This window comes from Xiphophorus couchianus, chromosome 5 (assembly GCF_001444195.1).
Source record: "Xiphophorus couchianus chromosome 5, X_couchianus-1.0, whole genome shotgun sequence".
NCBI classification, from domain to species: domain Eukaryota; kingdom Metazoa; phylum Chordata; class Actinopteri; order Cyprinodontiformes; family Poeciliidae; genus Xiphophorus; species Xiphophorus couchianus.
The window spans coordinates 30,379,653-30,405,283 of record NC_040232.1 but is presented as its reverse complement, the minus strand read 5'-3'; the positions used below and the strand labels follow the sequence as shown (position 1 = coordinate 30,405,283).

Here is a 25,631-nt window from a genome sequence, read left to right as displayed (position 1 = left end):
AAGTGAATCCCCACTGTTTGCCAGCTTTATCACCAAGTGCATGAGATCATGCTGGACTATTTTGGTGTTTCTGTGTTTGCTACGCAAGCTGAGAGCAGATGCTTTCCACATGAAAACAGAAAAATAAGTTACACTATCTAGAGAAAACCATTGAGGAAAAGCATATACTGAAAACGTCCACTTTTGGCTTCAGTAGTTTGTTTATGGTACACGTTTGAAGGATTTTTATTTTTTTTGCCAATTATAAGGCTTTTATCTTGCTGTTCAAGGTTAGAATCTGGAGACAGATTGATTGGTTAATGTTAAATGAGAAGAGCCTAAACCAAAACTTCTGCTCATTATGATCCTTTTACAGTTGAAGGGTCTGTTTAATTTTTCAAAGTAGGTTTATTCTGTTAAAAGGTTATCAACCTGCAGTACATAACCCTTATAAATCCAGGTAGTTTGGTTCTGTAGAGGATGAAGCCAACCATTTCTCTGAACTGGGTCCATGTCAAAGGAGGCAATACCCTTTGTCAGTGTCTCTGGAGTTTATGTGAAGGTGTTTTTTTTTCTTCTAAAACAAATGTCTACTCATGACTACATGTTCATGTCAACCAACCTGGATTTATGCCTAATAAAGACTTATGATTTATTCCTATAAGCCTTAATTATCTCACTTCAAATACTCTAAGTAATTATTTTAATGTGTTTTACCAATAGTGTTGTATGTGCATAAATGTTTAATTTGTTTTTTTCTGTTCATGGCAGATGCGACTCTCCACCAACTTTCAGATCCAGCTTTCTATGCCCTGTTTGCTTTAGCTGCTGCTGATGGTGACATTCGTCCTAGTTAAAGTTTACAAGAATAAATGTCACAAAACATTGAAAGGTGAGCTTGTTTTCGTCTTCAACATGAGCAATAAGAGGTGTATAAATAAATTCAATTATTTATGCTTTAATTTTTTTCCAGAAAGAGAAGTTTCCAGATGAAGAATCTAAACGTCATTTTGCAGATGTTTTAGAGGACGTCTAAAACATCTGCAGACCAAAGCTTCGTCTGCAGGGGCTATGGGATCATATGAAATAATGTTCACTGGACTATTTAAGCCTAAATTAACGCAATTCATTATTTAAGTACTCAGATAAAATTTTTAGGTCTTATTTTAGAACAATTTTCATTCAAAAAGTGTGTTTGTGAGAGAAAACAAACAGAGGAAAATAAATACAAATAGTTGAACCAGCAAAATAAAATAATTATCTCACAATGTCAAACTATGTACAACTGAGGAAATGCACTTGCATATGTAATAATGAATAAAACATGACAGGAATAAACAGTGTAAAAATGTCTAAACTCTAAACTGCACACCTAAACGATAGAATAAAGTTTAAGAATAAACTGGAACTTTGAATTAAAATGTATTCATGAAGATGGCTCAGTGTCCAGTGATGACAGGAAGGCAACAATATTCACTGTGACATTTTCCAATCTGACTCTGAAGGATTCTGGGTCATTTTTTTTTGAAGCATGGCACTATGGGACATACTGCAACCTTCCAGTGTCATTGTCCACCTCATCATCGTAACAATATGATGTTCCTCTGCAAAGGAGACCAGAGCAGCATTTCTTATAAGGGTATATTCACACTGCACAATGTTCAGAGCACGGTGATACAAATGTAGACTAAAAGGAATAATACTGTAGTTTACTGATGTAGAAAATTACAATTATGTCACACCTGCTAGTTGTATTGCTATATGTTTATTCTAAGTTCTGTATATTCCCACCAAGTTAAAGCTGTTTGGGTTACATGCACAAGGTTGGACGTTGTTTTTCCCCAGCTGCATGGGAACCAGTCTGATTCCCAGGCTTTGGATCCCTTATCCCTTTGTACAAAACTCATGTGTTGGCTCTGCCTGGCAGAGCTTTCCGTTTCAGACTTGCTTCATTATTGACTGTCCTGTGAGCTCTCTGAGTTGTGCACAATTCATGAATAAACCTGATTGAGTGATTTTACCTGAACAGTGCATTAAATAGTTTTTTTTCCACCACATTTACAAAGCTGGAAATCTAACAACCAAAATGGATGTATGGTTTTTATTTTTTGTATTGAATACTCACATTTTTTTAGATTTGGCATGTTGCTTGTTCCAGAGAAAGAAAAACAGAATGCTATGTCAGAAAAGCCCAAAATGGAAGGTCAGGTGGGGAAATGAAACTGGATTGGTGGCAGTGTTTACAGAAACACATTCTGACCTCTATATTTAGCGTTTTCATATTTAATGTGTGGATATCCTCTCTACTCCAAAAATGCAATCTAAAGAGTTCCCCTTAACTTGACCAAAGTAGCCACTTAATTTGATGTCGATTTCAAGAAATATAACAGAGAACAAATATAACATAAAAAAAAAAAAACAATGTTGTTTGATGGACCTGGTGTTAAGGTTATAATTAAACAGACTGAAGTTCCTCCGATTCAAACAAACAGACTTATCAGTGAAAAGTGGACTTAAATCAACGTCAAATTAATCATTTTTATGCAGTGAGATGAAAAATCTATGTAATTAAAAGTCTGTCAGTAAGGTTCTCTCAGTGGCTCTTATGCATCTAATGTGCAGAGTTTAGTCAGAAAACACAGAATCCAGCTTGTTTTATGCTACAGTACATCTATGCTACTAGTTTCTGTTCGTCTATGTTTGTGTTTAGACAGTGCTAACAGTACATGAAGCCCACTGGTTTCCTCATTTCTATTTCTAAGAGAAGAGTAACTTTGCTTCTGCTTTAGTTTGTCTGTTGCCTTGAGGAACTGAAAGATGTGGAGCCTTTACTTGCTCCTCATGTGCAGTAAGTTGTATTATTTGATATTAAATATGTTGTTTTTCTTTCGTGATTCGATTTATTACCTCCTGATATGATGTCATATATTAGCTTAATCATTTTTGGTACATAACGAAAAAAAAGCTAAGCATTAACCATCTGAGATGACAGTTGATGATCTACAGGCATTAGGCTTTGAGTGGTTTAGAAAATAAAATTAAACATTTAATCTAATAACATATAACTGCTAACTTCTCATTTTAGCTGCTATGAGTTGCGTGACCGGTGATGTAATCTCTGTGTTCGGATATGAGGGCAGCGCTGTGAAGGTTCCCTGTCTATATGGTCGAGGATATGAGGATTATGAAAAGTACCTGTGCAAACACGACTGCAAAGTTGATGATGACGTACTTATTAAATCAAAAGGAAATAACAACAAATACTCAACCAATGATGACAAAAGAGCAAGAACCTTCACAGTGACTATCTCTGACCTTCGTCTTGATGATGCTGGAAAATACTGGTGTGGAGTGACCAAAGACTTTACAGATATATACAAGGAAGTAAAGCTGAACATAAGACCAGGTAAAAGAATAAAGTTCAAATAAAAATAATGAAATGTAATACAATCAAGCTGTTTCACCAACAGCTTTGCTTAATGTAACATTTAGTTAAATTACAGTTCCTAAAGTATTGCTTCCTTGTCCTTTGTGGTATATTGTAAATAACACAACTGGATTTCAGTGCAGCCTCTGTGCCACTTTCAGTGCATTGGCCATAGAAAATAAAGTCCAGTATATAAGAGCCCTGAAATGCTTTTGTTTATACAGAAAAAAGAAAATTGTTCAGAAAGGTGAACTATGCAAACAGGCAGCGACATTAAGACATTAAGCATATTTTCTGAAAAACATACTGTATGTGCTTTTCCTCATAACTTCTGCTAGTTTACCGTGTTATCTTCCTATCAGACAGATGCTGCGACAAAGTGAATAAAATCCAAAGTATTGAGGAAGGTTCAGTGACCATCAGCTGTCCGTACGACTCTGAGTCTGTCGACAAGCTGAAGTTCCTCTGCAGAGGAAACCGGCCTTCCACATGTCGACAGCAGGCAGTGATCACCTCTAGCAACACACAAAATGGACGATTCAGACTCTCTGATGACAGGAAGTCAAGAATATTCACAGTGACCATTTCCAGTCTGACCCTGAAGGATTCTGGGTCGTATCTTTGTGGAGTCCAGAGAAACTCAGGATTTGATGATTTATCTGCTGTTGAGCTAGAGGTCAAAGGTGAGAAGTCAAACTAGCTACCTTTGTTGAGATCAATTGTCATAGAAGAGTGTGACTTGAACCTTCAACAAATATGTTGTTGTTTTTTGTCAGAGTGGTGCTGTGTGGAGTCAAAGGACATGAGTGGGATTGTGGGTCATGCTGTAACCTTCCAGTGTCCTTATCCACGTCATCATCGTAACAATATGATGTTCCTCTGCAAAGGAGACCAGCGCAGAAACTGCACATACATCACTTATCAAGGCAGCTTCACACTGCATAATGTTAATGCCACCTTTTTTTCTGTGGTGATCACAAAACTTAAAGCAGAGGATTCTGGGACATACTGGTGTAGATCAGACCCCGAGTGGAGTGTTGGAAACTACACCCAGTTTCATCTGACTGTGGGTAAGAGCATGATGATACACTGAAGCTACCCTATTGCTTTTAAAATTTTAAACTGAATGTAATAATAATGTTTTTATTCATAAAGCAGATTATAAATCTCAGATAGTTAGAAAATTGTACAAGCATGAGCTGCTTGTACAGAACCAGATATTTTGATGTAATGATTGTAGTGGTGAACTCATAGTTTATCATTGTTGCTGTGTTACTTGTCGCAGAAGAAGAAGAACAGCGTGGTGTGTCAAAGGAGTCCATAATAGAAGGTGAGATGGTGAAAATGAAACTGAGCTTGTGGCAGAGAGCCCCACATTCATATCTGGCATGTCCATATATGTGTGAATTTATCAGAATTGGTTGCTCTCTAAACGTACCACAGCCCCTTTGACTCATATCTCAGATCCAACAGATGAATTTAACGAAAGTGCCCCCCTTCACTTTACTAAGGTATCCACTTATATTGCTGTAAATTTCTAGAATTCTCACAGAATAACCTCAAAAACATGATATGGTTTGTCTGTACTCCCGGGTGAAATATTTGTCCAAACACCCAGGACTGGACACAAAAAAGACAGGGGGGTCATTACCTCTTACCACTGCCATCTCACTGTTCCTGCACCCACACTTTTAACATTTTCTACACAAGCATTTGCTCAAGTTTCACTAACCAGTAGCCCCCATTTGCTCTGAGTAATTATTATTCTCCCTTAACAGGTAACCCCCTCAAATCTCTACGAGTAGCAGCTGTATACAGAGCCTGGAAGAAAACACTACATGCTAATTATTAAAATACTAAGTAAATGTTCAATAAATAGTTACAACTTCTTGTATGAAAGTAGTGGATGTGAAACTCCATGCTTAGAGCGTAGTGCTGCATGAAGTGCTAAAGTGCTTTTAGTAAAATGCATGTGCTCTTGCAAATTAAAGTAAAACTGGTTTCAGTAATAGAAACCTCTTCATTGGAGGGGAAGTTAAGCTTTTTGATGTTTTTGCTTTGAACCCAGTGGAGGCCCAGGAGCTCCACCCTTCAGTCTGGGTCCAGTCTGGTGCTCTATTGCTCTTCATCCATGTAGACTTTGTAAATTTATGAGACTTTCCCCATCAAGATAATCAAATCTCTCCTGATCTGATCCCTTCTTTGAGGTCAAAATGACATAGCAGAGATTACATGGAGTTAAAGCATCAGGCAACATGAGAGTGGCACACTCTGTCGGTATGTTGTTTTGCATGTGATCATATGCAAAAAGCATTTGTTATTTAAGAAGTTTCTAAATAAAACTACAACTCAAGAATTATCAGATTAAGACTAATTGTATAAAAGAAGCTTGAGTGGAGCATGTAGACCTCAGGGACTTTTTGATAGTCCTTCCTACTTGTAGCAGCGTGGCGCTCTAAGGCTAATGTGTTTGAGAAAGTCAAGTAATTTCATCTTGAATTTGTTTTACTCTTTATTTGTCACTTTCATCTGCAGCTCTGTGCTGGCTTTTCGCTGCACTCCCAGTTCTGCTGCTGATACTGATAATCATCCTGGTCAAAGTTTGCAAGCCCAAACGTCGCCAGTTGAAAGGTGAGCTTAGTGTTTTCGCTTTCAACAAAGGCAAATGTGCGTATAAGTGCATTTATTTTAATTTGCTTTGTTTCAGTTGAAGCAGCAGTCGACATGAACACAAGCAAACTGGAGGCAGCAGATGCACAAGATGTAACGAGTGGGGAAGATGTAAGAAAACCCACGTCCAAATGTTTTAGTTTTTTTTACACGACCCAGTATCAACATGAGGTGCCACTTTAGATGTTTTACATGAAAACTTTAGTTGATACAATAAGTCAAAACCTTTACATGTCTTCAAAAGCATATTTCTGCTAAAAATTCTTTTAAAATTCTTTGCTAAATTGATCAAATTTATTTGAAAAACATCTACACCTGGAAGGCTCATAGATTGTATGAACTCTGCTGCTAACACGTTTGACATTGACATGCCTTTTACCCACACTTAGTCTTCTGCTTGTGATAAGTTGCGGTGGTGAGAGGTGGTGAGGCAGACACAGATGACCCAGGTAGTTGAGAGAAAATGATTTTTAATAATGAAGTCCAAAAAGTCCACAAAACCAGGCAGCACGACTGAGCGGAAGCCAGGGCTCAACGCCGGTAGCAACTGATAAAATGAATGGACAACAAGAAGGACTGAGCGCACATAAGACAAGACGCCAAACGAGACGAGGACCCGACAAAGACACAGACACACAGGTGACACTAAATACACTGGAGGTAATTACGGGGACAAGAAACACCTGGGGACAATCAAGGGGAAGACAGGACAACATGGAAACTCAGAAACACAGAAACTTTAAATAAATACACAGGAAAAACACGGAACATGACAGTACCCCCCTCTCAAGGGCGGCTACCAGACGCCCAAAACACAACAAGGGTGGGCGGAGGGGCGCTGGACGGGGGGCCAGAGTCCAAAACAACAAAAAACTACCCAAAAGGTGGGCGGAGGCAAAGGAGGCGGGAACCGCGGCATTGGAGGCGGCGACGACGAGTCTCTGGGGCCGCCCTGAGGCGGCGACGACGACGAGCACTGAGAGGCGGGGTCTCGGGAGGAACACTGGGGGAGTCAGGTGAGGCCGAGAACCCACTAATTGGGACCCCCTGTCGGCTTGGAGCAGTCTCTGGAGCGGGAGCATGAGGCTCGGGAAAGCCGGCAGGTGTGCCAGCTGGAGCGCAGGCTGGAGCGCCGGCTGAATCGGGCTCGGGTGCGCCGGCTGGAGGTGCTGGTCCTGGAGATGCTGGAGTTACTGGTCTCGGAGCTGGGTCTGAGCTGGCGGAGAGACTGTGCGACTTGAGAGGCAGAGGGTTACCGTTCAGCACGGCGATCGCTGTCCGGCGCTCCCGCTCTGCCTCCTGCTGTAACTCCGCCAGCCCCAGGTGCGGAAGACGCGGGATCCAGTAATCCGACATAAGGACCATGCGTGTGGCTATCCCCAGGCGCTGACGGGCGGAGTAAGGCTTAGCCACCTCCTCAACATAGTCCTTTATGGTCCTCTTTAAGCCGGCTGGATCCATGTAGTTGCGTGCCTCACCGTACTTTCTGGTCGGGTCCTACTGTCATAAGTTGCGGTGGTGAGAGGTGGTGAGGCAGACGCAGATGACCCAGGTAGATGAGAGAAAATTATTTTTAATAATGAAGTCCAAAAAGTCCACAAAACCAGGCAGCCCGACTGAGCGGAAGCCAGGGCTCAACGCCGGTAGCAACTGATAAAATGAATGGACAACAAGAAGGACTGAGCGCACATAAGCAAGACGCCAAACGAGACGAGGACCCGACAAAGACACAGACACACAGGTGACAATAAATACACAGGAGGTAATTACGGGTACGAGAAACACCTGGGGACAATCAAGGGGAAGACAGGACACCATGGAAACTCAGAAACACAGAAACTCGAAATAAATACACAGGAAAAACACGGAACATGACACTGCTTGTACTTTAAATAGATCTTTACATTGCTACATCACTCTAGAGTATTTTTAAAGGGTTTGTTTGAGCTAGAGGCTTTTATTTGACAGGTGTCAGACAGGAAAGTTGGTTGTGAGAAAGAGGGAAGACATGTGGCAAAGGTCATCAAGCCAGGACTTGACCGCCGCATCGAGGACTAGGGCTCCGTACATGGGTTACATTTTAATATGAAACCAAACCTGACAGTAACCTGACTCGCCCATGCCAACCTTTGTAATCTATTCCTTCATTTTTAGACGTACAAAAATCATGATGTTGCTGCGATGTTCTCACAGCAGAATAGGACGCAGCGCACATATTTCCTCTCTGGAAATGCAGATGAAGACAAAGTAATCTACAAAAACAACCCAACTGAGCAAATCTACTGCAACTATTTCATTTAAAACAAAGGAGATGAAGGATTGGCAAATATAGCTCTTTGTTAAAAGACAAATAATTATTTCCACAGAAAACTAGACAATTGTTTTTGTTCCTGAAAAATGTTGTCTGGGTTAAATCATTATCATTTCACTTCTTGTGGTAGTTTGAGCTTCAGCTCTAAAACAGTGTGCAGTTCACTTATACCCTGGGTCTGATCTAAAACGTAATACTTTGACTTTATGGTGAAAATAAATAATAAGTGGATGTATTAATTTATGATCTGCTCCTTCTTTTGTAGCTTTACCAAAATTATGACGATCCTGCAATTCGCTCACAGCAGAAGGCCTGCAAAGAGCAGAGGTCTGTTCAGTTCTTTGAAGACTATGAAGATGAAGCTCAATATGGAAACATTTCAACAACTGAGGATATTTACCGCAATGAGTTCTTTTTAAAAACTCAGAGATAAAGAGTGAGCCAAATGTTGGGTCTGACCTACATGTGAATAACTGTATTTGTGTGAGGCTGAAGCTTTTCATTGAGTTCCTAAAAGTCTTTATTCATGTTACATCATCATCATCTTAGAGCTGCTGGTAGTGACAACTTTCATGAGCTTTAAAATTCTGCTTTTCCATTACTTCATACTAATAAAACTGCAGCTTTGTATTCTTATAAACCAAATTTTAAAGAAATAAACGACTAGTCAAAAGAAATAAACGACTAGTGTTGTGATTCTAGTGTGTCAGTGTGATTTTGTGTGAATGTAAGGCCAGGTCGACATGGAGCCTTTTTATCTTTAATGTTTTTCACAGATTTAAATAATGAAATAAGAATACATGAGATCTGCAGCTCTCACATATCACTTCTCCAACCTAAATACTCCGGCAATAATCCAATTATAATATCAGTAAAAATCACACAACACTATTCAAACTCTTTATTCACCTGACAGAGGCAATATTTCAAAGTTAAACTTAAAGGGGCAGAATATTTATTTTCCAGACACATAGTGCCATTTTAGAACCATCAAGTATTAATAACTATTAATACAGAGGCTTCAGATTATTGGCTTTGTTGGTTTGACAACTATGTGACCAATAGGTTTCAGTGTGTTCAAATAGAGAGTTTAATGTCCACTTCTCTCCTATATACCGTACTCAGTGGTGATCTGCAAAAACAAGTCACTGAACAGGACAAACTGGCCTAAGATCTAACTTATATACTGCTTTAAAGAAAGGTCGACCCACTCTCAACAGGAAACAGACAATTTCCTCTCAATATAGAACGTACGTCAGTGCAAAACCGCATGTGTTGGACGTTGTTGTGTCAAGAAGACGAAGGTCTGTATTTTCAGATTTCTGCTGCTTAAGGATGTGGAGCTTTAAAAACCTGCAGGTCTGCATCTGCTGTAAGTTTATTTGGATTGATAAAACTACATAGGATCTTTTCTAGAGACATTGGTGTTGTTAAGTTGGTAGTAGTTTATTATGTTACATATAACTAATGCAGTAAGAAGGGTCTTAGAATGAGAGAATGGTTTGGCAACTTTAAGCAAAAATGCAGAAATGCAGCTTGAATTGTCCAACTTATACATAGATTTAATGTTTTATTTCTTTTACATTTTTTATTACATTTTTTTATTTTTGTTACTTGTTGTTGTTATTATTACTACTACTGCTAATAATAATAATAATAATAATAATAATAATAATTGATAACATATTTTTGACATATTCTTAAGTTATACAATTCTTGAAGACGTTGACAAAAGCAATGAGAACCTGCTACTAAAGTTAAAGAAAAAGGCTAGAACTGTAGAATAAAATGTAAAGCAACATTATTATAGTTATTCAGTATGATCAAATTAATATTCCAATCTCTTCTTGTCTTTTGTGGCTGGTAAAAAAAGTGTTGAATTTCCAGGGTTTTTTCTTACAATCATCGATAATGGGTACGCAGGTTTATTAAATTGAAGAGATGGACACACACAGCCTTGCTCTCATAAATTACAACTATGTTTGTATGTGAACTATGTTTTCTTCTCTTCACAGTTGCTTTATCTTGTGTAAGCAGTGCAGCAGCAGTGATCCATGTATCTGGATATGAAGGCAAAACAGTGACTGTTCCCTGCCCCTATTATGCTGGTTTTGAATCCTATGAGAAATACCTGTGTAGGAGTGACTGTCGACAAGATGCAGATGTTCTGGTCAAGAGCACCGAAGCAACAAAGGGCAGATACTCCACCAGTGATGATCGAAGGAAACTTATTTTCATGACGACCATTTCAAACTTAAGTTCTAAGGATGAGGGAAGATACTGGTGTGGCGTGACAAAGGTTGGGTTTGACAAATATCCTTCAGAAGTCTCACTGAAAGTAAAGAAAGGTAAAAAAGAATGAAAATTAAATTATACATGTTGAGGGATGTAGATTGTTTTTCCTTGTGCTGAAGTTTGTGGCAAAAGGTTTCAAAGATTTTGAAGTTTTTGCTTAGAAATAAATGGCAACAACATTTGTTCACATCTTTCTATCTCTGCTTTTAAGCTAAAAAAACAATCCTAAGATATAGACTAGAAGTTTATTTATGTAGCACTATTTATGCACATTGTAATTTAAAGGGTTGTACAAGAAAAACAAAAGGAACAGATTTTTAAAAACTTTATGCAACCAAAATGTGAAACAGATATCAAAATCACTAAACCATCTCACTAAATGGTTTACTAAAACATTTCATAAAAGCTTAAGATGTTTTAACATAAATAAATGTCAAAATGACTCATTTAAGCAAATAGAAAGCATGATAGAAATGATAAAACAGGCTTTGACCTACCGTACGTAGGAAAGCTGTGATATGAAACGGTTCACTTTCTGCACATCTCAGGTTTATAGTAATTTGTTCCAAAGTAGAAGAGCACAGAAACTAAAGTTAATTATTTAATTTAATAATTCTTATTAATGGAACATTCAGTGGTTTAGATTTGTTGCAATATTGCAGAATTTCCCGATACAGATTCAAGCCATCATTTAAAATGATGTGGAAATGTTGCATACATGTTGTGCATAAACAAAGCAATCCTCAGTTGCTGATATCATCCATTTTTATTTTCTGTCTAACAGAGTGGTGCTGTGTGAAGACCAACAAGATGAGTGGGATTGTGGGAAGTCCCGTTATGTTGTCCTGTCCTTATCCACCAAAACACAGGAACAACAGGAAGTTCCTCTGTAAGGGAGACCACCGTGACAACTGCACCGATGTGGTGACAGGTGGAAGCAGGTTCACTCTGCAGGACGACGTCTCTTCAAGCTCTTTCTTGGTGATTGTCACAAAGCTGGAAGAAGGCGATACTGGGACATACTGGTGTGGTTCAGATTCTACGTGGAGTCCTGAAAAATACACCAAAATTGAGCTGTCAGCAGGTAAGATCCTAGAAAACAGGGGAAAACAAGGCAGATAGATCTTAGTTCAGTAAGGTTGTATTATGTTTTTACTTTCTAGCAGCAGAAATTTGCCATCAACTCAGTTCTTTAGTTCCATTACCACCAACAGATTATCAATCCTAACCTTGGCTGTATGAAAGTTTATTTCTAGTGTCTGCATCTCACACTGTTGCTTCCGGGCTGTAAAATAATCTCACTTTGGTGATTATTAATTATTACACAGCCCTGCTTCTGAAACTGATGCATGGTCTGCACGCTGCAAAGAAACCAAAACTATTGCAGCAAGTTTTGGTCTCTGCAGTTTGCCTTCATCTACTTTGCAGATGCTGACATTTAAAATTGTCTCATGTGTGATAACTCGTTCTAAACTTATATTGTTCATTGACTTGTCATTAACTGTGTGTGAACTGATGTCAACCATATACCAGTTTGAGTGAATGATAATATTTAAGTAAGCTTTATGAAATTCTATGTGAACTTTGTTTTTATTAACATAATCTTCTTGAAGCTGAGAAACAGAGCTGTATTGCCTTCAAGGACTTCTACTATCGTCTATTGCTTTTAGCGATACTTCTGGAACAATGCACCCACACACACACACACACACATTCTTGTTAACCTCCCACAGGAGGCCCCAAAGTAGCTTATTGACTTGTGGGGCCCACCCTTTCTAGATGTCCTAGATCTATTTAAAAAACATCAAGCAAGTCCCAAAAACAATCTTGATACTTAAGATCACTTTCAATAAGCCCAATTTGAAAATTTATTTGAAATGTTAGTTTTTCAGTCACATGTGGGGCCCGTTTCTAACATTTATGCTTTGCAGGTTCCACCTTTTACACACATGAGTTTTTCAGTCCATTATGGGACTTGCTTTTAATGTTCAAAAGCTAACAGGCCCATCTTCACACACATACTTTCTTTGGCCAGTTAAGGGGCTTGCTTTTAACATTTAACTCTTGTTACACACACTTTTTGCCTTGCATTCCAACACCTTAATGTGCGCAGACACTGGCCTGCTAACGGTATCAGCATATGGCCAATTAGATTATGATGCGTGCATGTGTCCAACCTTTTGTCAAGTCCAAGAAGATAAATATGTAATGTACTCTGATTACTTTACTCTTCCTGTGGTGTTCACACTGCATAAAGCAGCCCAGCGCTGTACAACTTTATAGGTGGTCAAGAATAAATTAGACTTTGGCTTTTGAAAACCGATTCCAGATCCGTTCCTGGAAAGATAGAAAGGTCTTGCCATGTTAGCATATCCTTTGGGGTTTAATTTTGTACTTATTTCCTGTATTATGTTCTATCTGTATTTTAAGTTCCTGTTATTAGTTTTCCCCTGTGGATTGTAATTTCCTTTGTTTCTAGCTTAAATCATCTGTGGTAATTAGTCTCCATCCCTTAATTCTCCTGTTCAGTACAGTCTTCTTCCACTGTTCCACACTCCCCTGCTTAGCTCACCTGGATCTTCTGCCATTTACCCTCCATCTTTAGCTTTTAGCTATTTTTATTTATTTACCTGTTTTTCTGTGATAATAGGTACAAAATTATTATTTTGCAAGTTAGGCAGAAAGGTATGGGGTCTTTCCTTTTGCGCCGATTGTGGACCAATTTAATATAAATCTGCACTTTCTGCCTGACAGAGTGGTGCTGTGTGCAGACACAGAACATATCAGGCAATGTGGGGTATCCTCTCACTTTTTCCTGTCCTCAATCACGCCGACGCCAAGATAGCAGGAAGTTCCTCTGCAAGGGAGATCACCGCCGCAATTGCACTGACATGTTGAGTCAACGCAGGTTCACTCTGCAAGACGATGAGTCCTCCAAAAAAACTTTTGTCATGGTCACTAAGCTTGAAGACAGCGATGCTGGGACATACTGGTGTGGTTCAGACTCGAAATGGAGTGCTGGCAATTACACAAAGATTGAGTTGTCACTGGGTAAGAGTTGTATATATTGAATAAACAATATCATTGCACCAATGCCTGTTGCATTGGATGCTGTGTATTACATACTGACTTTGGGATGGGATATTATTTAAAAATGAAACTTGAAATAGGAAAACATTTATTAATAAACCTCTCAAGTAATACTTTTTCCTCTTGAGAAAGTGATGTGTTTGATTCACAGACATGAGTTGAAAACTTTTAATCAATCTTTTGTCACATTAACAATTTTAAAAAATATTTGATAATGTATTTAATTTGCTGCATGGATAATTAACATCACAAATATTTATTTTTAGAATTTGAGGACCATTTTACAAAAATTACATCATAATTTGACATATTTGTGTTTATCAACATCCTCAGATTTTGTTTGTGTTAGACTCTCCTTTGGTCTTTTTGAATGTGATCCTTTTTCCAAGATCACTACAAAGTTTTTTTGTTCAGTTATTTATTTAATTTTTTGTCTCATTATAGCCAATTATAAACTACATATTTTGTATCATTTACAGTACTTTTTACGTTGGGGAAAAATATCAAGGTCTTTCAATTGCATTTTGCATTGCATTAAAATCCTGTTGGACCAAGTTTATATTCATATCTTTTTGACAGAGTGGTGTTGTGTGAAGACAGAAAAGATGAGAGGCATTGTGGGAAATTCCTTCATCCTGTCTTGTCCTTATCCACCACAACATTGGAATAATGACAAATTCCTCTGCAAAGGAGAGCAACGCGACAGCTGCACTGATGTGTTGAGTCAAAGCAGGTTCACTCTGCAAGATGACGAGTCCTCAGGCTTTTTCTTGGTGAAGATCACAAAGCTGGAAGAAGGTGATGCTGGGACGTACTGGTGTGGTTCTGATTCAAAATGGAGCGCTGGAAACTACACCAAGATAGAGCTGGCAGTAGGTAAGGCAGCGTCAGCTATGTATGATTAAGATTTATTTGATAAGTCATCTTTAAATGCAACTTTTCTGAAATAGAAATTTAATCAGAAAATAAGTACCATTAAAGGTCAGTGAATTTTCAACATCAAAACCATAAAACGTGTTGATAATCTGTCAACAAGTTTGATAGACTGTCCATCCAACATCATTAGGATGTCTTACAGTGGTTGAAATATTTGTTTGTGTGAAACTCTTGTTTATGTTGCAGGATAAAGTGAATGGTTCAGTTGGGAAAAGAAAGCGAGTCTAAACGCTGCAGGAATACAATGAAAATTGGACAAATTTGTGCCTGTATACCTGATCATATATTATGATTAACAGAATGTGTAAACAGCAATGCATTTAGTTTATCTGCAAGATATGGAAAGCTGTCCACACAGGTTTGATTTCAATATAATAAATCCAGGCTGCTTTCTTTGGAAATGTTGTGAAACCTCTGCACATGCGCTGAGCAAACAAGATGAAACCCCGTGTCGGTGCGCGTATCACTTTAAGCTAAACCATGTGACCGATGTTTTCGTTTGGATGTGACCGCGCCAAATTGTATTGAAGAGGCAGAAACTGTGTCGACACGTTTGTGGGTTTTGTTGGATGGAGATACTTTGTGTTCTTTGCTTTCTGTTGGTTTTGGCTCATATTTGAAAACCAGCATGGATCAACAGAGGAAGAGGAAGTTTTCTCCCATGTGGGATCATTATGATCTTAAAACAAAAAATAATTATTCCATTCTCATTTCCACTTTTGATCAATTTTCTTCCGGATTATTCAAATTCCTTTCCATGGGGTATTTGAATTAGCTTACATGGATTAACTTTTATTTATATTGTAAGTGAAAAATGTAGGATTTGCTTCCAAGTTTTGTCTCTTACTGTAACCAGAGCACTTCCCCAATGCTGAGGCATCATCGTGCCCGACATGAGGGGTTGGAACCGGTCAACACTCCCGTCTTTATTGAATTTGCCTGCAATTACTTTTTAAATCCAGCAGATGTCACTGTAAGTGACAAAGCAACACAGTCTCAGCACAGTGTTGACACAGTTTTGGGAAATGTGCCACACACCCAGTGAGGCTTCATCTGCTCATCACTACTAATGACTCTTTAAGCAACAAAACAAATAAATATCTGTTTGCAACAGCTAGTAGATTTTCACCTTTGCATGTGGCAGTAAAGACAGTTGCATTTGCTGATAATAAAACAGTGACAAAAGAATTGCATGCTACATATGGCTATTTTTACTAGTGTTTTGGTTAAAAAGACCCACACTGGCAGTAGAGCAACCATTTTCCTTTTTTTCTTTGTTTTCAGGTCCTGCCTCTCTTAAACTGCTGATTTACATTGCTCCTGCTCTTCTCTTGGCACTTTTATTTGCTGTATTTATAGCATATACATGCAAACAAAGAGGTATGCATTGCATCTATTATATGAAGCAGCTTTAGAAACAAATAAAGTTTTTAATCATTAACTAAACATCTGTGTTCCAGAAGCTGAAGCAAGGAAAGGCAAGAAAAGAAGAAAGTTTGACTCTCTTCAGATGGTGGGTGCCGACAATGTGAAAAGGGAAAAACTGAAAAATCACTCCTAACAGGGACACCAAAATATAACCAAAATGTGTGTGTTTAGATGAAACTGAGATTTGTTCTGTTTTTGCTTTTATCGTTAAACAATTGTTCAGATCTTCATGCAACGTTAATCTCAGCAAAAGCAACTTTCAAATGACTTAATAAGAAAAAAGCTTTCAGAATCAACCAGGCTCTAAAATAAAATAGTTCTTCTTGGTAAATTATAAACTAACCACCTTTCTGTTCACTGTCACCACAACCAGGCCTGATTATTATCAGACCAAAAGTATTAATAAATCCCTTTAATAGAACCTGTTTGACAACCAGCTAAAAGGTCCGAAAAACAATAAATCATGCATCCACCAATAAATTCAGAAACAAATGACAAAAAAATATCTAACAACTATCAGTCTGTAGTTGGTTAAAAGGTGTTTTCTAAAGTTTTTGGTGAGAGCCATTACTCACAAATGGAGAAAACATGAAGGAGTGGCAGTGGATTGGTCAGCTGATCAAAATGATTTCAAAAGTGCATCCGTCAGTCATTTAGGAGGAGATTCAAACAATTCTGCACAGAGGAGAGGGCCAAAGATCCTCCACAGTAATGTTAAAAGCACATTGCACATGCTTTATGGGGGATAGTTCCTGCCCAGGCTAATACAACAAATAATTAGATTTAGGGTGTGATTACATATTCTCATGGCCTTAGGTTGGCTTGTATCACATTTGTTCCTTAATTAAATTAAATCCTTACAATAAAAATGATTTTTCTGTGTACTGAACCTTTATGATAAACTGAGTTTTCTCGGTTTTCTCCTCAGATTTCTGTCAAGCCAGAAGACTTTGTTTATGAGAACTCCAGTCACGTTGATAAAGCAGAAGATGTCCAAGAACAACTTTATGAAAACCTCAAAGCAACAACAGACGCCTACTCTGTCTATATGTGAAACAGAGAACCCCAGAGTTAATCGTCACCTAATTTTTAGCAATTTGATTTCTTACTGAACCATTTTGCAACCGTATCCAGATCATATTCCATACTCAACTAAGCAACACATGTTTAACTTAGGTAAGTGTTGTATAAATAGTACACATTATTGTAACTGTACTCCAACAGTTCAAAGTTTATACTCTCAGATCAAAACGCAAACACGAGAAAACTTTATTAATAGTTTCGGCAGTTTGCAAAAAATGATGACACAAATACCAGTGTGACTCCAGAAACATTAGATCAGTAGCAACAAATAATGCTGCTATTGCAACTGAAAACAAGGGTTGTACAGTAAGGAAGTAGTCATGTCTCAGTTCAGCTGTTTCATACTTCTACCAGAGGAAGTGTAGACTATTGAACTAGAACTAAACTTACTCAAGGTTCTGGTTGTTGCCCATAGATTCACCAAGGCAACAAGCCAGTGCTCCAGTGCTCTTCCACTCCCAAATAAATCACCCACCTCATAATCCTTCCAGCAATAGCCACAAATATACGTGGAATATGACAAATTAGGGCCCTGGACACTTTGCTGTGACAAGTAAGAGCGATGCAACCACTGTCCAAATCCAGGACAAAAAGGGTAAAAATGCTTCTTTCAAAAATGCTTTTCATTGTTCCACCAAAGGTCTCATGTTTGAAGTACCTGTGTAAGGACCACTGTGGGTACAGCGATGTTCTCACAGTAAAAATTGTGAACAAATACAGAGAAATATTGTAACACAGTAGCAGTGAAAAAGTGAATAATTAACAACAATTTGAAGTTGATGTTCGTGTGAGACTTATTGTAAGATTCAAAAGGCTAGATGATGAGTATGTGTGTTATTGTTATTAAGGTGAACTGCTTCAGAGAATGACTCACTGTGGATGATTCTGTGTTGATGAAAATAAAGTAGTGCTTTACTCGTGGCACCACTAAGTGGTAGCGTTGCTTAGATAACTTCCTCTGAATTCTGCAAATGTCTGTCGTTGGTGACAAGTTTCATTTATAGATTATTGAATCTAGTTTTAAAATCCTTACGCTGCCTCCCTGTAGCTCAGAGAAAAGACTTTAAAATGCTTCTGTTAGTTTATAAATCACTGAACACCTTAGAATTAAAACATATTTTTTAAGGCTCAAGCCCTAATAGGAAAAACAATATGAAATAAATCTACTATAATTTAAGCTCCTACAGTATGTCCCATGTTCTGGGAATCATTTTGTTAGACCTTAATTAAAAATGCTTTATTTCAAGTAGGGGGGAATATTAATTACTGTGTTGTTAAAGCTTTTGACAGTGTAATAACATTTAATGACATTATTATGACTACTATTATGACTTATTTATGACATATGATGATTCTTGGTTAATGTCAGGTTGTCATAACGAAGACATTTTTATCTAGGTTAATGTAAAATTGACATAAAGACATTTTGGGAGGCAGTAAAATACAAAATTAAAAGAATATGTTAAACTATAAAAACAGGTACATGTCATAGAATCAGCCTCTAACACTTTTAGTTTTGATTTAAAATCAGTAAGCAAGATGAGTTCATTCAATCTAAAGGTTTCTTGAAACAAATTCTATGAAGAGCGAAAAATCAAAATGCCTCAGTATTTATATATGTGAACCAGCTTTTATCTATATCCATATTGCATAAATATATATATAAATTATATGTGTGAACCAAATTGTGAACAAGTATAGAAAAAGATGAAAAAGTATGTTCCAGCACAATCAAGCACAAAACATTAACACCATAACTATGCATTAAATATGCAAAAAGGCGTAATTTACCTTCAAAAACTTAACATTAAACTTTTATTAATATCTCTAAAATCATGTCAGCACAGTTTAAAATTTTTGCTGGTCATTTTTGTGAGATTTTCAATTCAATAATTTATTGGCAAGGGGCAAATAAAGCTGCAGAGAAAAAAATTGAATAATGTGCTGGTGTCAACTTCACTCAGGTAACTGAAATCCAACTCTGATAACAACAGCAAAGTTAACATCCGCCATGCTGTTTTCTTCTATTAGCTCTTACCAGCACAAAATTGAGAGTCTGTGACACGCAATGACATCAGACTTGGACAAAATACAACATGGCAATTCAAATAGCGGTTGCTGTCATGTGATTCACATATGGGCAAAAACATCCATTTTTCCTGGAGGGTGAACACGGCCTTAATTAAAACAAAATATTAAATACATCCCAAGAACATCTGTAGGGCAAAAATGTAAATTAATATAAACACATCAAACAAAAATACTAGACCACATGTGTCAAACTCAAGGCCCGGGGGCCAAATATGGCCCACCGTAGCTTTTTATGTGGCCCTTCAGACTCCAAATTAGATCGATACGTTCTTCCAGTTTTTCACAAATTTGCAAAATTCACACAAAATCTCAAAAATTTCCAAGTATTTTTTTCTGATTTTACTGAACATTTTCTCAAAATTGGTCAAAAACATTGAGTTTAAATGACTGCAGCCTCACTGATACGACAAGTAATAAAAAGTCACATTTAACATCATATATTAGCACAAATATCATAAAAATTCCTTATTCCTAATTCCTTCCTAATTTCTAAATTGGCGCCACAAAAACAAGATAACATCAGAAACAAGAATGGAGCAGAAATAGTGGTTGTGAAAGATGACAGTTTCCGTAGTGGAATAATCTTACAACTACATAAAACAAATTTTTTACACACAACCAAGAATTGAAAAAATATATACGGTGCTCTGTGTAGATTTTCAGAACCTGATATTTTTTAACCTCATTTATTTGGATGAAATAGACAAATTAGTTTTAGTTCTAAAAAACACATATTCAGATTTAATCCAAGCTCTCATTTGACAGCTTTCATGGATGGATGAATTTCTGCTGCCGTCACAAACCAATGCAGGAAGATGGTGCCGTTTCTATGCTTACAGATGTTGCTGAGGATTTGTTCTGAAAGAAAACTGGTTGGATCTGAGGTCAGTGGAAAAGTTCAGTGTGATGCGTTATGTGATGAACGGTCCAGTTAAGAGACTTCTGAAGCAGGTCTAACATTATATTATCTAATCTACTATCATGTCACTGATGAGGGGTCTTGTGATCTTTGGTGTGCAGCACCAGCTTGTCCATGAACGTCATTATTTACAACATTGACCCCTAAGAGAAAATAGGTTATTGGAGCTAAACAGGTTTTATATTCAAGTAGACTTTTGTGAAGCTGCTGGCTGGAGAGATTCATGATGACGTTCCTGTGAGGAAGACTTTTAGTGGCCTTCTAGACTGTCTAGTGGAAAACATGGACTCAAAACGTCTTTTTATACTTAATTTAATTATATTATATTGTCATGTTGATGTTGTTGAGCTTTTTTTGTTTGTATTGTTTAATTATACAATAAATTTGGTTTACACTTCAAAATGACAATCCTGTTAAACTACTGTCAACTTTTTTATTACCAAAACCTAAAGAGTTCTTAGTTTCAACATGTGTAATCTGCCACTATAATAATAATAATTATTATTATTATTATTTTCTTCACTTCACAACCTAAGTATTTACTTTTAAAGTGGTAATATGTATCAACAGATGGTGAAATATTACCCAGATGAAATAATGTTATCAATTTTTAAAGCTTCTCTCTTAATATCTTTACTGATTTTGGACCCTAAATGTTGTCAGCAGATTATCACAAAACTGATCAGTTCAGGGTTGTAATGATTAACCTCTTCATATTCTCAAAATAATCTATTTTTTTTAGTAAATCACCACGTGCACAAAACTGAAAAAACACTGAAATTATTTAATTTTAGCAGTTAGTACTGTAAATGTTTTCTTTCTTCAGATATAAGACATGAGGCAGTGAGCACCAGTGTAAGCCGGGACAAAGACATGACACAAAGTAACCACATGCACACCCACATTTTCACATCTTCAGGCGAAAAAACACCTCAAGTCCAAACATAACGTTTTGCATGAAGTTCTGCCCAGCTAAAATTAAAACCAGAAAGTTTCTTGCAATACTCCACGCCCCACTCTCTCATGGTGATAAGCTTCTATTTAAAATATTTTGTCAGTGATGTTTGTGAGCATCACAGTTGCAGAGTGACCATTTAAAGCAATGCAGAAAAAAGACGTCTCACACCTGCGTGCAAACTGAGCTCCTGCTGAGTGTTAGTATCCTTAATAGCTCTCTTGTTTCCTCTAAATGTTTTTTAGATTAACTTCTGCTTCAGAGTAGCTCTTGTCTTGATGAACAAAAAGATGCGAAGCCATCAACACCTGCTGATGACCGTCTGCAGTAAGATATATTATTTGATCTAAAACAAAAATATCTACAGCAGTTTGCTTCAACCTTATGATGAAATGTATTTAATTACAATGAAATGTATTTTTAAAGTAGAAAACATTTACTCAAGGACTCAGTAGCACTTCCTGTTTGTGTTGTAATTGAAATGTCACCGTCTTTTCTTATCTGATAAAAACTAATTAGGCTTTTTATTTGAAAAAGTAGTTTTACAAAAATTGTAAAAAAAAAAAAATAAATAAAAAAAAAGGTGTTCACATGTTGAAGCATAAAAACTAAACTGATGTTGTTTTCTATCTGCAGCAGCTCTGAGTTTTGTGATCAGTGCTGAAGGTTTGATCCAAGTGTTTGGATATGAGGGAAGAGACGTAAAGTTTTCATGCCACTATGATCAGGGATATGAAGATAGCGAAAAATACTTTTGTAAGAATGACTGTGGCTCCAGTGACGTTCTCATTACAACAAAACAGAAAAATAAAGGCAAATATTCCATCACTGATGATAAAAAGATCAGACTCGTCACAGTGACCATCTCTGGTCTTCAATCACATGATGCTGGGAAATACTGGTGTGGAGTCACTGGGTGGTTTATTGATACCTACAGTGAAGTAAAACTGCACATAAAAGAAGGTAAATAATAAGTTCATGTTTCTATATTTCACTATAGATTTCACAGCAAATTAAAATGAATTAAATGAAGCATCAATGTCTAACCATGTTAATAATACACACTTTTAATCAATGTGTGGTCTTAAATTTAGCTGTTATTAGAAGCTAAATGAATTTTCTAATTTTGCTAGTTGAATTATCATGTACTTGCAGATCTGGATCGTCTTCTATGCTGAAAATAAATACATGTTTAGACATCAATGCAGACATGTTAATACAAGACAATTGTACTATAATGTTAAATATAAATCTCTATCAAAAAAGTACAACTAGTTTTTCTTTCTTTCACATTGTTTTTTTAACCTCATGTCAGACAGATGCTGCGACAGGGTGAATAAAATCCAAAGTATTGAGGAAGGTTCAGTGACCATCAGCTGTCCGTACGACTCTCAGTCTGTCAACAAGCTGAAGTTCCTCTGCAGAGGAAACCGGCCCTCCACATGTCGACAGCAGGCAGTGATCACCTCTAGCAACACACAAAATGGACGATTCAGACTCTCTGATGACAGGAAGTCAAGAATATTCACAGTGACCATTTCCAGTCTGACCCTGAAGGATTCTGGGTCGTATCTTTGTGGAGTCCAGAGAATCTCAGGATTTGATGTTTTCTCTGCTGTTGAACTGAAGGTCAAAGGTGAGAGATCATTCTGCCTTTGCTAACTTGATATTGAATCTTAAGAAGTTTATAAATACAACAGTCATTAAAATTTCCTTCTCCAGCAAAATTGTTCTGTCTGAAGTCGTACCACATCAGTGGCATCGAGGGACGTCCAGTAACTCTGCAGTGTCCTAATTCAGGACAACAACTTGATAACAAGAAGTTCCTCTGTAAAGGAGACCAACACAACAACTGTACAGACATGATGGAGAACCAAACAAAGTTCAAGCTGCTCAATGTCTCCTCCACCTGTTTCTCTGTGATCATCACTGAACTGGAAGCAGCTGATGCAGGAACATACTACTGTGGTTCAGACTCTCATCTGAGATTCATAAAGATACAGCTGGCAGTCGGTGAGACCAACACAGAGAGAGATAGAATAATAAAAAGCAACACAAAATCTAGGTTAAGGATTTTTTACCACATTATGTTTTGTATTTTCTCTGACAGTCTCTCCAAATCAAACCAGCTCTGTGGCTCCAACCAGCTCTGCTGAACAAGTTACATCACAGCCATCGTCACATAATCCTGGTAAACTCTTTAGACTTCTTTCTAGATAGAATAATAAAAAGCAACACAAAATTCAGTTTAAGGTTGGTGGGTTATTTTTTACCACATCATGTTTTGTATTTTCTCTGACAGTCTCTTCACAGCAAACCAGCTCTGTGTCTCCAACCAGCTCTACTGAACAGGTTACATCACAGCCACCATCACATAATCCTGGTAAACTCTTAGTTTCTCTTTATTTATTACTTGTGTTTTTGCTCACTCTTTTCATTCCTGTTGTTCCAAATCTCCATATGTTCTGGTCGAACTGCTCTAAGCTGCTCTTATGACACAAAGTGAATCTCTGCATTAATAAACTGAAGGTCATTTCAGCTCCTCAATGTAGGATTTAGTTTTATCAGTAGTGGATGGGCTGAAATGATGTAGCTGTTTAAATGCACACTAAACATCCTCACTCACAAAGCGTCAACACATTCATGCACTTCACACATTCAGAGTACATCAGCACTAGAGAATGTTATGCCACCATCTTTCAGTATCTTTCTCAAGGAAACCTTAAGATGGAGAACAAAATGTAGTTCCTCTTTCATTAGATTGAGTCATGCTACTGACTTTTGAGGTGTGAACCTTTTCAGGTTTCTGAGTTTTGAGTTTGAGACAAAAATGACAACAGTTACATGACAGGTCTTGATGTTTAATTCAATTTTTTGCTGAAATCCAATCTTTAGTTGTTTTTTTGCGTGATTGTTCATACTTTTAATTAAATCGAACCGCAATCAGACTTCTGTGCAAACGGTTTACAACACAAAAGCAACCCACAATCATAGAAGAAGAACGTTGACATCACTCAGCAGTAAACTGTTTATGGAAGTAAGAGTAGATGTAGCTATTTACGGATCAAATTAAAAGTATCTTGTGACAGTATCTATCATGACAAGAACACAAGAGAAAAAAGAAAAAGAAAGCACAACTAACAGCAATGGCCTCTTGTGGTGAATTGACTGCAAACTCTGCAGAGAGGTCTGTTTGGATTGTAGTCAGAACCAGGAGTGGTGGGACTGTGATGTGATGTGCCTCAGTGTCACAGACGTTTTTCATATTTTCATAATTATAATGTTCAACCATTGTTCAAGTCCAGTTTTACCTTCTTCTGGTGCATATCTCACATCTATGGCACAAAAGTTGGGTAAAAAGCCACATGACCGTTCAGACTGCAAACCCTTCAAAAACTACCAGATACATATTCAATTTAGTTCCACATATGGAAGTGGCACAAACTGGATTTTTATTTGAAGATGAAACGATCGAAATATTGCCATTCAGACTGCCAGGAAAACGTCAGAAATAGGTCTGAGGCTTTGGGTCACATTTGCTTGTTGTGTGAATGTATCCTTAAATGACACTGAGAATTAGTGGGCTGAACTCAAATAACTTAACTTAACTCTTATTATAAATAAGAGTTAAGAAAACAATGTAAATGTGGTGGAGAGAGAAAGAGAAAACAGGAACATGTGTATCGAGTTGAACTTTAAGTGATTACAGTTTTTCCACAACATTTAAAATAAGAAACTCAGGTTCTCATTTTCTCGTGTTGTTTCTAGGGAGGATTTCTGTGAACCAGTTAAGTTCTCCATTTCCTTGTTTTCAGATGTTTCTTTATTCTACATTCTGCCTGCGGTCTTCGCTCTGCTTCTGATCCTGACATTTGTCCTTTTGCTGGTTTTAAAATACAAAACAAGGATCAAGCAAGGTACATTTATACAGATTATATACTAACACATAAATCCCCCACAGAATCACATCATGTTTACTTTGTGTTTTCAGTGGATGGAATCAATGCAAACGTGTTGTACTCTGCTGATAATAATGTGGAGATGAGAATCAATGATGTGAGTAAACAGGATTTCAGCTCTAAAATATATTTTTTTGCCTGCAAATAAAATCTTTTTTCTTTTATTTCTTTAGATCTATGAGTTACAAGAAGATGCTGTTTACATAAACTCTTCCACTCCAAACATGTTAAGTCATGACAATGATATCTACAACAACGTCCTTTAAAGGAGACCTGCAGAAATTAGGAAACACGTGACCAGAGTTTCTGCCATCTTATGTAACAGCTCAATAAAGCAACCAAATGCTGGTGTGTTTTCATTTAGACATGTTTTTAATATTTATTAAATAACGTTATCTGAACGTGAGCTATTCAATATTCACAAATGCTGTAATTTCAATGTCATTGTAATGAATATATAAGCTGCAATAAACCAACCTTTTCACCAA

General features: G+C 37.2%; 4 protein-coding genes across 7 annotated transcripts in view; all 4 read left to right on the top strand.

Annotated features, from left to right (window-relative positions):
- LOC114144646 (CMRF35-like molecule 3) overlaps positions 1-1,999 on the top strand; it is a 9,132-nt gene extending 7,133 nt beyond the window's left edge. The window contains exons 6-7 of the mRNA XM_028017706.1: positions 751-871; positions 953-1,999. Coding sequence (XP_027873507.1) covers positions 751-836 — 86 coding nt within the window. The 3' untranslated portion in view covers positions 837-871; positions 953-1,999. The remainder of the gene's footprint in view (positions 1-750; positions 872-952) is intronic.
- Positions 1-9,083, top strand: part of LOC114144612 (polymeric immunoglobulin receptor-like) — a 25,897-nt gene extending 16,814 nt beyond the window's left edge. For both annotated transcript variants that reach the window (XM_028017643.1, XM_028017645.1), the window contains 6 exons: positions 3,769-4,089; positions 4,183-4,476; positions 4,692-4,736; positions 5,942-6,037; positions 6,114-6,187; positions 8,653-9,083. In XM_028017643.1, coding sequence (XP_027873444.1) covers positions 3,769-4,089; positions 4,183-4,476; positions 4,692-4,736; positions 5,942-6,037; positions 6,114-6,187; positions 8,653-8,820 — 998 coding nt within the window. In that variant the 3' untranslated portion in view covers positions 8,821-9,083. The remainder of the gene's footprint in view (positions 1-3,768; positions 4,090-4,182; positions 4,477-4,691; positions 4,737-5,941; positions 6,038-6,113; positions 6,188-8,652) is intronic.
- Positions 2,130-25,631, top strand: LOC114144629 (polymeric immunoglobulin receptor-like). The gene is made up of 9 exons (XM_028017677.1): positions 2,130-2,827; positions 3,065-3,385; positions 22,500-22,820; positions 22,907-23,197; positions 23,295-23,375; positions 23,487-23,567; positions 25,000-25,101; positions 25,176-25,240; positions 25,317-25,631. Exons 1-9 carry the CDS (start codon positions 2,797-2,799, stop codon positions 25,407-25,409), a joined length of 1,386 nt encoding a protein of 461 aa, XP_027873478.1. The 5' UTR covers positions 2,130-2,796; the 3' UTR covers positions 25,410-25,631.
- On the top strand, positions 9,661-17,964 carry LOC114144625 (polymeric immunoglobulin receptor-like). 3 transcript variants are annotated; one of them, XM_028017665.1, is made up of 8 exons: positions 9,661-9,759; positions 10,403-10,735; positions 11,467-11,766; positions 13,437-13,733; positions 14,352-14,648; positions 15,993-16,088; positions 16,169-16,221; positions 17,065-17,964. In XM_028017665.1, exons 1-8 carry the CDS (start codon positions 9,723-9,725, stop codon positions 17,188-17,190), a joined length of 1,539 nt encoding a protein of 512 aa, XP_027873466.1. In that variant the 5' UTR covers positions 9,661-9,722; the 3' UTR covers positions 17,191-17,964. The 3 variants fall into 3 exon arrangements, 2 of the variants coding, with proteins under 2 accessions (XP_027873466.1, XP_027873468.1); XR_003595516.1 differs by lacking the exon at positions 9,661-9,759 and having other exon boundaries at positions 10,069-10,735; positions 17,065-17,312; positions 17,635-17,964; XM_028017667.1 differs by lacking the exon at positions 9,661-9,759 and having other exon boundaries at positions 10,068-10,735; positions 16,172-16,221.